General features: G+C 46.0%; 1 protein-coding gene across 5 annotated transcripts in view; it reads left to right on the forward strand.

Moving 5' to 3' along the window:
• LOC122551892 (natural resistance-associated macrophage protein 2-like) overlaps positions 1 to 15,940 on the forward strand; it is a 76,858-nt gene that overhangs the window by 12,881 nt on the left and 48,037 nt on the right. For 4 of the 5 annotated variants that reach the window (XM_087989427.1, XM_087989430.1, XM_087989431.1 and 1 more), the window contains 5 exons: positions 9,984 to 10,106; positions 10,547 to 10,666; positions 11,834 to 11,940; positions 14,291 to 14,361; positions 15,521 to 15,588. In XM_087989427.1, the coding sequence (XP_087845553.1) occupies positions 9,984 to 10,106; positions 10,547 to 10,666; positions 11,834 to 11,940; positions 14,291 to 14,361; positions 15,521 to 15,588 (489 nt within the window). Of the gene's footprint in view, positions 1 to 944; positions 964 to 9,983; positions 10,107 to 10,546; positions 10,667 to 11,833; positions 11,941 to 14,290; positions 14,362 to 15,520; positions 15,589 to 15,940 lie in introns of those variants that run through there. The other variant, XM_087989429.1, reaches the window with a different exon arrangement.

Consider the following 15,940-nt stretch of genomic DNA (forward strand, 5'->3'; position numbering starts at 1 on the left):
AGGGAGTGCCGCACTGTCAGAGGGTCTGTGCTGAGGGAGTACCGCACTGTCAGAGGGTCAGTGCTGAGGGAGTGCCGCACTATCGGAGGGTCAGTACTGAGGGAGTGCCGCACTGTCAGAGGGTCCGTGCTGAGGGAGTGCCACACTGTCAGAGGGTCAGTGCTGAGGGAGTGCCGCACTGTCAGAGGGTCAGTGCTGAGGGAGTGCCGCACTGTCAGAGGGTCAGTGCTGAGGGAGTGCCGCACTGTCAGAGGGTCAGTGCTGAGGGAGTGCCACACTGTCAGAGGGTCAGTGCTGAGGGAGTGCCGCACTGTCAGAGGGTCAGTGCTGAGGGAGTGCCGCACTGTCAGAGGGTCAGTGCTGAGGGAGTGCCGCACTGTCGGAGGGTCAGTGCTGAGGGAGTGCCGCACTATCGGAGGGTCAGTGCTGAGGGAGTGCCGCACTGTCAGAGGGTCAGTGCTGAGGGAATATTGATGAGATCTGCACTCCTGGTGACCTCACGTCCTTTAAAAAATACTTGGATGGGCTGAAACATGACATAGTTTTTGGCTATGGGACCGGTGTGGGAAAGTGGGACACGTGCAGGTGGTAGTATATTTTTGGGTGTACAGATTTGATCATCTGAAGGGTACCTTCTGCTGTACTATATGATTTTGTGATTCTGCTTTCACGTGACAGATTAAACCCAGGGTGTGTCTTTTCATTCAGGTGGAACGCGATGATCAGAATCAGCTGTATCCCGTGACCAGGCCTAATATCTGTGTTGAACTGACCTTAACGATGGTCACATATTCTGTTGACTTGATGAATGACAGTGTTTGGGAAGTTGCTGTTTGTTAAGTGGCTGTTGTGTCAGTGCAGAAACACAGCTTCGCAGTATGCTCCATTGGCTGTACTCAAACAACTCTGGCATTTCCTGAGATTGTGAAAGTGCTAGAGAAAAAGCAGGCGCCCTTTAAACAGGTCGGTACCTGCTCTGCTTCAGCTTTGCAGTCAGGCTGTTTCTGTCCAAACCCAGCCTTAGCACTTTGACTGGGCACGCCATGTTCAACCCTGAGGCTGTCAGTAATCAGCCTTGATTCGAGAGATGCCGGTGTTGGACTGGGGTGTACAAAGTTAAAAATCACACAACACCAGGTTATAGTCCAACAGGTTTAATTGGAAGCACTAGCTTTCGGAGCGAAGCTCCTTCATCAGGTGATTGTGGAGGGCTCGATCGTAACACAGAATTTATAGCAAAAATTTACAGTGTGATGTAACTGAAATTATACATTGAAAAATTGATTGTCTGTTAAGCCTTTCATCTGTTAGAATACAGTGATAGTTTCACTTCTTTCATGTGTAAATCACAAAACCCTTTTTTTAAAAGTTGCATTCTCGGGTTAGCTGTTTAACAATGGTGATAGCTAGACAATATGTTGAAGGTGTTAGCCCCCTGTGTTCTCTGTCTATGACCTGATGTTTAGATTGATTCTAATCTAAAAAGTGAGATAACGGAGTTTTACATAAATTCATGCAGTTTTTGAGCTCAGAGTTCTACATGAATGTATGTGGTTTTTGAGCAAAGTGCAATGTAACTCTGAAAGTACCAAAAAAATTCACCACACAAAATATATGTGTGCATGTGGGTCTTTGTCTGTCTGTGTGTGTCTGTCTGGGGTGGGGGTTGTGAGTGTGAGAATGTGTGTGTGTATAATGAGTGCAGAGTGTCTTAAGTCTGTGAGGGGGTGCATGTGTGAGTGTGGGAGTCTGTGTGTCTATAAGGGTGTGTGTGGGTGTCTGTGTGCGCGTCTATGTGTATCTGTGTCCATGTGTATGTGAGAGTGTGTGTGTGTAGGAATATCTGTGTGTGTGTGTGTGTGTAGTGCAATGGTGATCACCTGTAATGTGACATGAACCCAAGGTCCCAGCTGAGGCCCTCCCTATGGGTACCGAACTTAGCTATCAGCCTCTGCTCGGCCACTTTCCTCTGCTGCCTGTCCCGAAGTCCACCTTGGAGGATGGTCACCCGAAGGTCCGAGGCTGAATGTCCTGGACCACTGAAGTGTTCCCCAACTGGGAGGGAACCCTCCTGTCTGTTGATTGTTGTGCGGTGCCCATTCAATCAGCCTGGTCATCTGCTGATCCGGAGTGAGGGCTGCTCATTTCAATCAAATTTGAGTTTCAGATTGGTCATACAGTCATAGGATCATGGAGCACAGAAACAGATCCTTTGGTCCAACCCGTCCATGTAGACCGACATCCCATTCTGATCAAGTCCCATCTGCCAGCGCCTTGCCCATATCCCTCGAAACCCTTCCTATTCATGTCCCCATCCAGATGCCTTTTAAATGCTGTAAATATACCAACCTCCACCACTTCCTCTGGCAGCTCACGTACCACCCTCTGAGTGAAATTGTTGCCCCTTAGATCCCTTTTATATCTTTCCCCTCACACCCTAAACCTATGCCCTCTAGTTCTGGACTCCCTGACCCCAGGGAAAAGACTTTGTCTATTTAGCCTCTCCATGCCCCTCATAATTTTGTAAACCTCTATAAGGTCACCCCTCAGCCTCCGACGCTCCAGGGAAAACAGCCCCAGCCTGTTCAGCCTCTCCCTATCACTCAAATCCTCCAACTCTGGCAATGTTCTGGTAAATCTTTTCATACCTAGAACTTGGTTCAAGAAAGTTTTGTGGTGAGCCAGTGATTTCTGAGATCTGAGGTTTCAAATTTACTCACTTGGTTTCTGATAATGTGATGGCCCCAAAACTGCCACCAGCCAACCTTTCCCTTTTCAGATGATATCACTGAATGATGCAGCTCCAAAATCACCATTCAGCCCATCATTCCCATGCCAGCCCTTTCACAGAACTATTCGATTCTGTCTGCATTTTGCTTCAAGCAAGTTAGGGCCAGGCAGTAAAGGCTGGCATCCTACAAGTGACTAAGACAAAACCAATCAGGTACTCAGAATGAATCTATCCAGAAACACTTAATAACATTAGGAGAAGGGTACACCATTCGGCCCTTCAAGCCTGCTCTATCACTCAATAAGATTGTGACTGATCTGGCTGTGGTCTCAGCTTCACTCTTCTGTCAGATTTGATTTGATTTGATTTGTTATTGTTATGTGTACCTAAGTACAGTGAAACGTGTTCAGGACAGATAGATCATGGGCTATTAGGCAAGAACTTTTGAAAGCTGATGGGGGCAGATGTTCGCAGGTAAAGGTACAGCTGGAAAATGGGAAGCCTTCAGAAATGAGATAACAAGAATCCAGAGAAAGTATAATCCTGTCAGGGTGAAAGGGAAGGCTGGTAGGTATAGGGAATGCTGGATGACTAAAGAAATTGAGGATTTGGTTAAGAAAAAGAAGGAAGCATATGTCAGGTATAGACAGGATAGATCGAGTGAATCCTTAGAAGAGTACAAAGGAAGTAGGAGTATACTTAAGAGGGAAATCAGGAGGGCAAAAAGGGGACATGAGATAGCTTTGGCAAATAGGGTTAAGGAGAATCCAAAGGGTTTTTACAAATACATTAAGGACAAAAGGGTAACTAGGGAGAGAATAGGGTCCCTCAAAGATCAGCAAGGCGGCCTTTGTGTGGAGCCGCAGGAAATGGGGGAGATACTAAACGAGCATTTTGCATCAGTATTTACTGTGGAAAAGGATATGGAAGATATAGACTGTAGGGAAATAGATGGTGACATCTTGCAAAATGTTCAGATTACAGAGGAGGAAGTGCTGGTGTCTTGAAACACAAAAAGGTGGATAAATCCCCAGGACCTGATCAGGTGTACCCTAAAACACTGTGGGAAGCTAGAGAAGTGATTGCTGGGCCTCTTACTGAGATATTTGTATCATCGACAGTCACAGGTGAGGTGCCGGAAGATTGGAGGTTGGCAAACATAGTGCCACTGTTTAAGAAGGGCGGGTAAGGACAAGCCAGGGAACTGTAGACCGGTGAGCCTGACGTTGGTGGTGGGCAAGTTGTTGGAGGGAATCCTGAGGGACAGGATGTACATGTATTTGGAAAGGCAAGGACTGATTCGGGGTAGTCAACATGGTTTTGTGTGTGGGAAATCATGTCTCACAAACTTGGTTGAATTTTTTGAGAAAGTAACAAAGTGGATTGATGAGGGCAGAGCAGTAGATGTGAGCTATATGGACTTCAGTAAGGCGTTTGACAAGGTTCCCCATGGGAGACTGATTAGCAAGGGGTTAGATCTCATGGAATATAGGGAGAACTAGCCATTTGGATACAGAACTGGCTCAAAGGTAGAGGACAGAGGGTGGTGGTGGAGGGTTGTTTTTCAGACTGGAGGCCTGTGACCAGTGGAGTGCCACAAGGATCGGTGCTGGGTCCTCTACTTTTTGTCATTTACATAAATGATTTGGATGTGAGCATAAGAGGTACAGTTAGTAAGTTTGCAAAATTGGAGGTGTAGTGGACAGCAAAGAGAGTTATCTCAAGTTACAACAGGATCTGGACCAGATGGGCCAATGGGCTGAGAAATGGCAGATGGAGTTTAATTCAGATAAATGCGAGGTGCTGCATTTTGGGAAAGCAAATCTTAGCAGGATTTATACACTTAATGGTAAAGTCCTAGGGAGTGTTGCTGAACAAATAGACCTTGGAGTGCAGGTTCATAGCTCCTTGAAAGTGGAGTCACAGGTAGATAGGATAGTGAAGAAGGCGTTTGGTATGCTTTCCTTTATTGGTCAGAGTATTGAGTACAGGAGTTGGGAGGTCATGTTACGGTTGTACAGGACTTTGGTTAGGCTACTTTTGGAATAACGTGCGCAATTCTAGTCTCCTTCCTATCGGAAAGATGTTGTGAAACTTGAAAGGGTTCAGAAAAGATTTACAAGGATGTTGCCAGGGTTGGAGGATTTGAGCTATAGGGAGAGGCTGAACAGGCTGGAGCTGTTTTCCCTGAAGTGTCGGAGGCTGAGGGTTGAACTTATAGAGGTTTACAAAATTATGAGGGGCATGGATAGGGTAAATAGACAAAGTCTTTTCCCTGGGGTTGGGGAGTCCAGAACTAGAGGGCATAGGTTTAGGGTGAGAGGGGAAAGATATAAAAGAGATCTAAGGGGCAACTTTTTCACACAGAGGTGGAATGAGCTGCCAGAGGAAGTGGTGGAGGCTGGTACAATTGCAACATTTAAAAGGCATTTGGATGGGTATATGATTAGGAAGGGTTTGGAGGGATATGGGCCGGGTGCTGGCAGGTGGGACTAGATTGGGTTGGGATATCTGTTCAGCATGGACAGGTTGGGCCGAAGGGCCTGTTTATGTGCTGTACCTTTCTATGACTATATGACTCTATGACTCTATGACTCTATGACTCTATGACTCTATGACTGTATGACTCTATGACTCTATGGCTCTATTACTCTATGACTGTACGGCTCTATGACTCTATGACTCTATGGCTCTATGACACTATGACTCTATGACTCTATGACTGTCTGGCTCTATGACTCTATGGCTCTATGACACTATGACTCTATGACTCTATGACTGTCTGGCTGTATGACTCTATGACTCTATGGCTCTATGACACTATGACTCTATGACTCTATGACTGTCTGGCTGTATGACTCTATGACTCTATGGCTGTATGACTCTATGACTCTATGGCTCTGACTCTATGGCTCTATGACACTATGACTTTATGACTGTATGGCTCTATGACTCTATGGCTCTACAGTTCTATGGCTCTATGACTCTATGGCTCTATGACTGTATGGCTCTATGACTCTATGGCTCTATGACTCTATGGCTCTATGACTCTATGGCTCTATGGCTCTATGACTGTATGGCTGTGTGACTCTATGACTCTATGACTCTATGGCTCTATGGCTCTATGGCTCTATGACTGTATGGCTGTATGGCTCTATGGCCTATGACTCTATGACTGTATGGCTGTATGGCTCTATGGCTCTATGACTGTATGGCTGTATGACTCTATGGCTGTATGGCTCTATGGCTCTATGACTGTATGGCTCTATATAGCTCCACAGAAGGTGGACAAAAAACAAGATCCACATTTGATTTAACATTTGAGAGGTCCGGTCAGTAATCTAATAACAGCAGGGAAAAAGCTGTTCTTGAAACTATTGCTATGTGTGTTTCAGCTTTTGTATCTTCTGCCTGATGAACTACATTGGAACAGACCCAACTAACATCCTTTCACTCATACATCGATAAAAGAACTGTTTACTGTTGCCTCGAAACACCCTGACCCTATCGCTCTGCCCAGGACTGTAAGAAATGACAGAGTTTGAACACAGCCTAGACCATCACAGAAGCCAACCTTCCAACCATTGACTCCATCGGCACTTCTAAATGTCTCAGATAGGCAGCCAACATCATCAAAGACCCCTCCCACCCCGGTTATAATCTTTCCCACCTTCTTGTGTCAGGCAGAAGAGACAACAGTTTAAACACAGGTACCAACCCGTTCAAGAATAGCTTCTTCCAGGCTGTCATTAGGCTGATGAATGGATCTCTCAAATTTCAAATCGAATATTGATCTTGCTCTCTGTCCACCTTCTCTGCAGCTGTAACGTTGTATTCCTCACTCTATTCAATCGCCCTGTGATCTTTGTATGGTATGATCTGCCTGTTCTGCACACAAAACAAAACCTTTCACTGTACTTAGATACATGTGACAACAATAAATCAAACCAAGTACATTCAATAACTTACCCTCCACTACTCACGCAGTAATTGAATTCCATAGGCCAACGATACTTTGACAGAATAGTATTTTCCACTGACTTAAGAAATGCAGTTACCGTGATTTTAATCTGCATATAGATTGAACATAACCGACTGATCACTAACACTGTTGAAGATGAGTTTCGGGAGTGTGTTAGGGATGCTTTTCCACAGCAGTCTGTTCAGGAACCAACCAGACGACATGATGTTACACGTCGGGTATTACGTTGTAACAGAATCTTAAGGGATGAGTGACCATAATATGATGGAATGTTACATTATCTTTGAAAGTGAGGTGGTTCAATCTGATAGTCACTGTATTAGTGGTTAACTAATAAAATTCAACACTTTTACAATGAACATGTTCATTTCAGTTCTTTCATAAGTAAATCGCAGAAATTTTTCAAAGTTACGTTCTCAAGTGAAGTTTAACAATAGGTGCCATGTCAGCCCAGATAATGCACTGAAAGGTGTGAGGTGCCCTGTGTGGGGCTGTCTGTGCCTCAATGGTCAGATTGATTCTGATCGAAAATATAGATTTACAGAGTCTGACATGGATTCATGCAGTTTATGAGCAAAATAAAATGTAATTCTGCAAATGCAAATTTAGCCCACAAACTTATATGTGTGTGTGTACGTGTTTGTGTGTGTGAAGGGAGGTTATGAGTGTCTGTGAGAGAGTATGTGTATGTGGGTGAGTGTGAGTGTAAAGGGGTATAAGTCTGTGAGAGGGTGTGTGTGTGCCTGTGAATGTGGGAGTGTATGTGTGAGAGTATGAGAGTGAGCTTGTGTATGAGAGAGGGTCTGCATGAGTTTATGGATCTGTAGCAGTGTGTGTGTCTGTAGGAGAGTGTATCTGTCTGTGAGTGTGCGTCTGTCTGTATGTGCACTACGCACACACACATATATAAGCTTGTGGGGTGAATTTGTACTTGTAGAATTACATTTTATTTTGCTCAAAAACTGCATGAATCCATGTAAGATTTTGTAAATCCCTTTTTTAGATTAGAATCAGTCTGTACGTTGGGGCACAGACAGCCTCACACAGGACACCTCACACCTTCAATGCATTATCTGGGCTGACATGGCACCAATTGCTAAAGTTCACTTGAAAATGTAACTTTAAAAAAGTTCTGCAATTTACATATGAAAGAACTGAAACCAACAGGGCTATTCTAAAAGGTGAGAGACTGAACAAATAATCCAGGTCTTTTTCAATATATCATTTCAGTTTTGAGAATATGTGTAGCTCAGGTTGAGGTTCTGGATGTAGGTTTGCTCACTGAGATGGAAGGTTCATTTCCAGATGTTTTGTTACCTTACTAGATAACATCTTCAGTGGGCCTCAGGCGAAGCAATGCTGAAAATTCATGCTTTCTATTTATATGTTTGGGTTTCTTTGGGTTGGTGTTTCAGTTACATCACACTGTAAACTTTTGCTATAAATTCTGTGTCTTATGATCTTATTCTCCACAACCACCTGATGAAGGAGCAGCGCTCCAAAAACTAGTGCTTCCAATTAAACCTGTTGGACTATTACCTGGTGTTGTGTGATTTTTAACTTTGTCCACCCTAGTCCAACACCGGCATCTCCGAATAATGGAATGTTAGCCTTTATCGCGAGAGGATTTGTGTACAGGAGCAGTGAAGCTTGTTTCAATTGTACAGGAGCTTGGTGAGACCACCCCCGGTGTCCCTGTGTGTAGGTTTGGTCTCTTCATCTCAGGAAAGATGTCATTGCCATAGAGAGGGAATGTAATGGATGTTTCCCAGACTTGTTCCCGGGATGGTGGGACTGTCCAATGGAGAGAGATCAGACAAACTGAGCCTGGATTCTCCAGAGTTTTAAAGAATGAGAGACAATCTCATTGAAACTTCCAAAATACTGAACAGGTAAGTTGGGGAGATACAGGGAAGATGTTTCCCTGGTTGAGAAACCAGGGAACACAACTTAAAAATAAGGGGGATACCATTTAGGTCTGAGATGAGGAGAAGTGTTTTTACTCAGAGGATTGTGAAACTTTGGAACTGTATGCCAGAGAGGGCTGTTGAAGCTCACTCTTTGAGGATGTTTAAAGTAGAGATTGATTGATTTCAGATAGCCAGTGGTGTACACGATTATTATGATGGAATGGATAAAAGGCATTGATCCTCCATGATTGTATTAAATAGTGGGATGGGTTTGATGGACAGAATGGCTTACTCCTGTTCCTATGTGCTTTGTACATGCACATACAGGCAGACACAGACAAACAACAAACAAATATTGGTAGAGGAATCATTACAGGGGAATCACAGTTCAATAGCACCACGGGGTCCACGGGGTTCAATGAGGTGTCCCTTTTGATCTGATCTTCATATTCAGGTCCTGAAGATGCATAGCATTTGCCACTTTAATTGCACGGTCTTTCAGTCACTGGTTAGAGGCAACTGGGTTAAAGCAACAGGTGAGAGAGAATAGCAAGCTATCCTTTAGGTTTTGATAATTCACTGCACAGTGACAGAGAGAGAGAGAGAGAGAGACAGGGAGAGTGAGGGAGAGAGAGAGGCTGAAAGAGAGAGAGATAGAGTCTTTCTCTGGTACAGTCTGGAGGTATCTCTCTCTGTATTGTTCACACACTCTCTGTCCAGCTGCCCCAGAGCCAATCAGAGAGTTGTTGCCATGCTGATGACTCCTGGCTTCCACAACTGGTCCTGATTGGACAAACCAATCAGCATTCTGTCTCCAGGCGAAGGTCCGTCTGTTCACATCTCCACCCTCTAGGCTCCCAGCCTCATTCCTGATGAAGGGCTTTTGCCTGAAACGTCAACTCTCCTGTTTCTCAGATGCTGCCTGACCTGCTGTGCTTTTCCAGCACCACACTCTTGACCCCACTGCTCACATCAAAGCTGGTCTGTGTCTCAGTTATTTAATAAAACATCTTTGTTATCATGCAGCCATTGTGTTATGCCAATTGAACTATTGTTTTACCTCAGAATTCAGTGGTTTCTTTGTTGAGGCTTTAAGGTTTGTGAAAGATTGAGAATTATTTAGGATGCTGCTGAATTATTCTCATTCTGTTTGTGCAATCGTCCAAATTGTACATCCATCAACAAATCCAGAAGGCTGTGTGACTGTGTGATTACATCTATTATGTGCTCTGGGCTGATTGATCTCTTTCTGTTACATCAGATAGATATGTACCTCCAGACCTTTATTTGAAGTGCAGTGAGATAGTAGGACTAACCTGTGTTGCCAGAGTATCCACGCAACTTTCTCTGTTGTGTTCAGACAGCGTTCAGTTTCAGGAAATTGTGGATGTTCACTGGGCCTGGCTTTCTGATGAGTATTGCGTTCCTGGACCCAGGAAACATTGAGTCCGACCTTCAGTCTGGGGCAGCAGCAAGCTTTAAGGTGAGTCCAATGTCCTCAGGTTTAGACAGAACAAAGAACAAGAACAAAGAAAATTTACAGCCCTCCGAGCCTGAGCCGATCTAAATCCACTGTCTAAAACTATCACCCAGTTCCTGAGCATCTGTATCCCTCTGCTCCCCACCTACTCATGCATCTGTCCAGATGCATCTTAAATGAACCTACCGTGCCTGCCTCTACCATCTCTGCTGGCAACGCGTTCCAAACACCCACCACCCTCTGTGTGTGAAGTACTTGCCGCGTGTATCCCCCTTAAACTTTCCACCTCTCACCTTGAAAGCGTGACCTCTCATTATTGAATCCCTCACCCTGGGAAAAAGCTTGTCTTTATCTACCCTGTCTATACCCTTCATGATTTTGTAGACTGGTGTTTACTAACCTCAGTAACAATCTCTGAGCCTCACTGTCTTCATTCCTCACAGCTGCTCTGGGTCCTCCTCTTATCCACGTTCCTTGGCTTACTCCTGCAGAGACTTGCAGCTCGGCTCGGGGTGGTGACTGGACTGCACCTTGCTGAAGTCTGTCACATTTACTATCCAAAGGTAAGATCATAGATTCAGCAGGATACAAATCCCTGGGTAACAGAAGAGGCCCTGTCATCTCATTGTCTTTGTGTGATCTTGCTGTGCAGAAATTTGCTGTCGTCCTTCCTACACAACAACAGTTTGAACTGGCTGAGAGGTGGAACATTGAAGCTGAACAAAACAATGATGAAAATATAAGTTCATTCTCTCAAATTCCTACCACATCGCCTCCAACAATCCCCTTTCTCCAATCCTACTCTCCCATTCCCCTTTCCTGATGTTTCTCTTCCCAACCCCATTCTCCCATTTCCCTCTCTTCAATCTTTCCTCCATTCCTTTCCCCAATCCCTGTTTAACAATCTCTTGGAGACGCTCTGCTGGTGCAACGTCACGGATCCCAGCCACCTCCATTGCTGAGCTACCTCAGCATTCCAGTGGACATGTGACCTCTCACTGGTCCTCACTTACATCCAATATCAGCTGCATCGTCAGCAATTATAATCCTCCTCCGTCTTAGGCCAGGCTTTCCTGATGGATGTTGGAACCTCAGGGTCAGGGTCAAATGGAGAAGCTGTGTGATGTGTGGGAATCACCCAGCCATGGTTCTTGCTGAATTAGACACTTATGAGCCAAAGGGAGGGGTTCACCATCCAATTTACAACAGAAGCAGAGCTCTTAAATATAGTGAACCAATAGTCTAGCAGCGAAGTCGCTGATGCTGTTATCTATGGGCCAGAGAGAGAGAGAGAGAGAGTGTGAGAATTGCTAGAGATGGAGGCCGTCTCTCTCTCTCTCTCTCTCTCTCTCACCTTTACAATGAGAATTTTTCATGAAAACTGGGAAGTGTCCAGGGGCAGGATAGTGGCAGGAAACCGGTACCAATGGGAGGTTTCACACTGGCTCACCCTCCTCACATGCTCCACTATTAGCCCCAGCAATCCTGCCTTTAGTGCTAGTACAATGTGACATTCCCCCATCTCTGAGGAAAGGTTCATACCCACAGGTTCAAGACTTTCCTGGTGGATTGACCTGCGCCACCCCTCCTCCTACCCTGTCCCCCAAGAGGCACTGAGGACCATTTGTAATTGTTGTCTTGGTGACCAACTCGATCCTCGGGACCCAATCCAGCTCCTTCTATTCCCCAGGAGCTTAGTGACAGAGCGTACCTATATTCCTGTCTTTCAGCATCCTCGCCGTATCCTGTGGGTCATGATTGAGATTGCTATCATCGGGTCTGACATGCAGGAGGTCATTGGCACAGCAATTGCCATCAATCTACTGTCCAATCAAAGGTGAGATGTACAGAGTTTCTCCAGTAATCACAAAACCAAACAACACCCATTCTCAGATTGGAGACGAGTTGAAAATGATGTTCCCTCGGGATCAGGGTTGAGATCCTTGCTTTTTCTAAATTATCTAAAAGATTTGGAAATGAGTATTAAGGGCAAAATCTCTAAATTTGCAGAAGATACTAAGCTGGGAGAATGGGGAATTGTGAGGATGGTGCTGAGTGATTTCAGAGGGACATTAACAAGTTAGCCAAGAACCTGGCAGATGAATTTCAATGCAGAGAAATGTGAGGGAATGTACTGAGGTCGAAGGATCATGGAGAGACAATACAGGTGCAATGGTACAACTCTGGGGGAGTGCAGGGACAGAGGGACTCCAGGTTCATGTACACAAGTCTCTGAAGGTAGCTGGGGCAAGATGGAACAGTTACTAAGAAAGCTTATAGGATCCTTGGGTTTATAAATAGTGGCACAGAGTATAGAAGAAAGGAAGTGATGCTGCACCTCTACACATCATTGGTCAGGCCACATTTGGAGCATCGTGTTCAGTTCTGGTCACCTTATTTAAGGAAGGATGTTAAAGCCCTTCACTTATTAATAGGTTGCCCTGTTAGAGGAAGGATATTATTAAGCTGGAGAGGGCTCTTGCCTATCCCTCCTGATGCTGCCTGCCTTGCTGTGTTCCCCCAGCCTCCTGCCTGTCCCTCCTGATGCTGCCTGCCTTGCTGTGTCCTCCCAGCCTCCTGCCTGTCCCTCCTGATGCTGCCTGGCCTGCTGTGTTCTCCCAGCCTCCTGTCTGTCCCTCTGATGCTGCCTGCCTTGCTGTGTTCCCCCAGCCTCCTGCCTTTTCCTCCTGATGCTGCCTGCCTTGCTGTGTTCCCCCAGCCTCCTGCCTGTCCCTCCTGATGCTGCCTGCCTTGCTGTGTTCCCCCAGCCTCCTGCCTGTCCCTCCTGATGCTGCCTGCCTTGCTGTATTCCCCCAGCCTCCTGCCTGTCCCTCCTGATGCTGCCTGCCTTGCTGTGTTCCCCCAGCCTCCTGCCTGTCCCTCCTGATGCTGCCTGCCTTGCTGTGTTCCCCCAGCCTCCTGCCTGTCCCTCCTGATGCTGCCTGCCTTGCTGTATTCCCCCAGCCTCCTGCCTGTCCCTCCTGATGCTGCCCACCTTGCTGTGTTCCCCCAGCCTCCTGCCTGTCTATTTTGGATTTCAGCATTTGCAGTTTTTGTCTCTAATAAAATGATCTCAGGAATGAAGGATTTTAGATACAGGGAAAGATCAGAGAGATTGGGTTTATTCCCTTTGGATCAGAGAAGGTTAAGAGGTGACCTCACTGAGGTGTTCAAAATGATGAACAGTATTGACAGAGTAAAGAGGGATATTCTGTTTCCACTGATTGGTATGTCAGTAACTAGGGCTCATAACTTCAAGATTGTCAGCAAGAGAGCTGTGAGTGAGATGGGGAGAAACTCCTTTCCTCAGAGATTGGTTAGGATTTGGAACGTGCTGCCTGGGAGAGGGAGGGAGGCAGATTCCATAGGAGGTTTGAAAAAAGAGCTGGGAATGTGTTTGAAAGGAATGAGGTTCGAGGGTTATGGGATAGGGCTGGAGAATGGGACTGGCTGGGTAGCTCTTTCAGGAGCCAGTACAGACACAATGGGGCGAATGGCCTCCTCCTGTACTGTAACATTCTATGATTCTGTTTTGTGATAGTCGTATCAAGATGTATTATATGCAAATCATTGAAGGGAATTATTTTTAAATTCTGAGAGACAAGCATCACTGACTGGATCCAGCATTTATTCCCCGTCCCTAGTTGCCCCTTGAGAAGGTGGGGGTGAGCTGCCTTCCTGACCCGCTGCAGTCCATGTGCTGTGGGTAGACCCACAATGCCCTTAGGGAGGGAATTCCAGGATTCTGACCCAGTGACACTGAAGGAACGGCGATATATTTCCAAGTCAGGATGGTGAGGGGCTGGGAGGGGAACTTGCAGGGGGTGATGTTCCCATGTATCTGCTGCCCTTGTCCTTCTCGATGGAAGTGGTTGTGGGTTTGGAAGGTGCTGTCTGAGGGTCTTTGGTGAGTTTCTGCAGTGCACCTTGTAGATGGTACACACTGCTGCTACTGAGTGTGGGTGGGGGGAGGGAGTGGGGACTGAGTCTCTTGGCTGACTGTTGGACTGTGCCAGGTTGTAACCCCATGGACCAGCTCCCAGGCAAATCAGGCCTGCCATGTGGTTTACTCAAGCAGTGTCTGAGTCTGGACAGATACGGTCTGTCCAATCAGTTTGTTCCAGACATTTCCTTACCTTTGAATTTGTTGGTGTTCACTGAAAATGATTATTTCATGATTATTTCAGGATTCCTATTTGGGGAGGAGTCATTATAACCATAGTGGACACCTTCGTATTCCTGTTGCTTGACAAATATGGTAAGTTGAATGTCGCTCTCTACAACAGTTTGGTTTTGATGGTTTCCCTCTTCATTGCACGGTGACTCCGTGGTTAACACTGCTGCCTCACAGCATCAGCAACGTGGGTTCAATTCCACCTGCAGGCAATTTGCTGTCTGGAGTTTGCACATTCTCCCAGTGTCTGCGTGGGTTTCCTCCGGGTGCTCCGGTTTCCTCCCACAGTTCAAGGATGTGTAGGTCAGGGTGGATTGGTCATGCTATAGTGCCCAGGGCTGTGCAGACTTGGTGGACCCGTTGTGGGAAATGCAGGGTTACGTGGAATAAGGTTTGGTAGGGTGGGCTGCATCTGGGTGGGATGGTCTTCAAAGAGTCAGTGTGGACTTAAAGGGCTGAATGGCCTAATGCTGCACTGTAGGGATTCTCTGATCTTTGTTTCTGTGGGGTGGACTCTCCTGAGGATTATTAGCTCCCTTTAGAAGTCTACGGTTTTGCTCCCTGTACCTGAGTAAGAACATAACTACTTTTGGGAAGGAAGGAAGCTGCAAGAAAAGGATTACTCGCTCAATTTCTGCGATAAGAATGTGGTCCCCATGGGGAGATACTGAGAGCAAAATGGCTGCTATTCTTCGGAATATAGCGTTTGCAATGAAATGGATAATAGTCCTAATAAAGGACCTGAGAGGGAAGATTCTGAGAGGAAATATCCCTGGATTGAGATGAACAGGAATTGCTTTACCCACTGGATAGTGAATCTTTGGAACGCTCTGTTGCAGAGGCATGTGGAAGTAGGGTTGGGATGTAGATTAAAAGCAGGGAGCGATGGGTTTTAACACTCTCAGAGCCTTGAGTGATGGGGTAGGCAGCTGGGACACTCGTCAAAATCAGCCACAATCAGCCCTAACATTTCCCAAACCTTCACCAGCTCACGTACCTGTCCTGGCACTGGACATCACTCCCAGGCAGTGTCTGTTGGAGCCAGGTACAGTCAGAAATAGGATGCAGGCAGGGTGTGTGGTACAGGGGAGGTGGGGGGCCTGATGGACTCCTGAAGTATTAATCTATCTGATCAGATGTGCTATTATGCACCATTGAAGCAAATGGGACATGAATCTGGCCCTCCTGACTAAGAGGCATGGACACTACCACCCCTTGCTGATGGGTGATTTTCTGATTGCAGGTCTCCGGAAGTTGGAATTTTTTTTTGCTTTCCTGATTGCGATTATGGCACTAACATTTGGATATGAGGTAAAGATCGATACAAGATTGCGTCACACGAGGAGATGTTCCTGTAAGCAGTCTGCTCTTGCACACATTTCAAACCATAACCTGAGGCTGTCCATGGGTGCTCCAGACCCCAAATGGACTCAGTTTCTCAATGGGAGTTAGGGATGGGTTTTACATGGGAGACAGCAGTGCCCACACCTTGGAACAGACTAAATAAGAGTTTAAATGCAGTTCCAGGAGATGGAATGTGTTGGGAGGTGACAGAGGCCTAATGGTGTTGTTGTTGGATAAGTAATACAGAGACCCAGCGGGTGTTACAGGATTCAGGGGTCATGTGCCGATATGGAAAATGATGCAATTTGCATTCAATAAA

The sequence above is a fragment of the Chiloscyllium plagiosum genome, unplaced genomic scaffold, assembly GCF_037043375.1.
Source record: "Chiloscyllium plagiosum isolate Xiang-an unplaced genomic scaffold, Cpla_swu_hap1 HiC_scaffold_7, whole genome shotgun sequence".
Classification (NCBI taxonomy): domain Eukaryota; kingdom Metazoa; phylum Chordata; class Chondrichthyes; order Orectolobiformes; family Hemiscylliidae; genus Chiloscyllium; species Chiloscyllium plagiosum.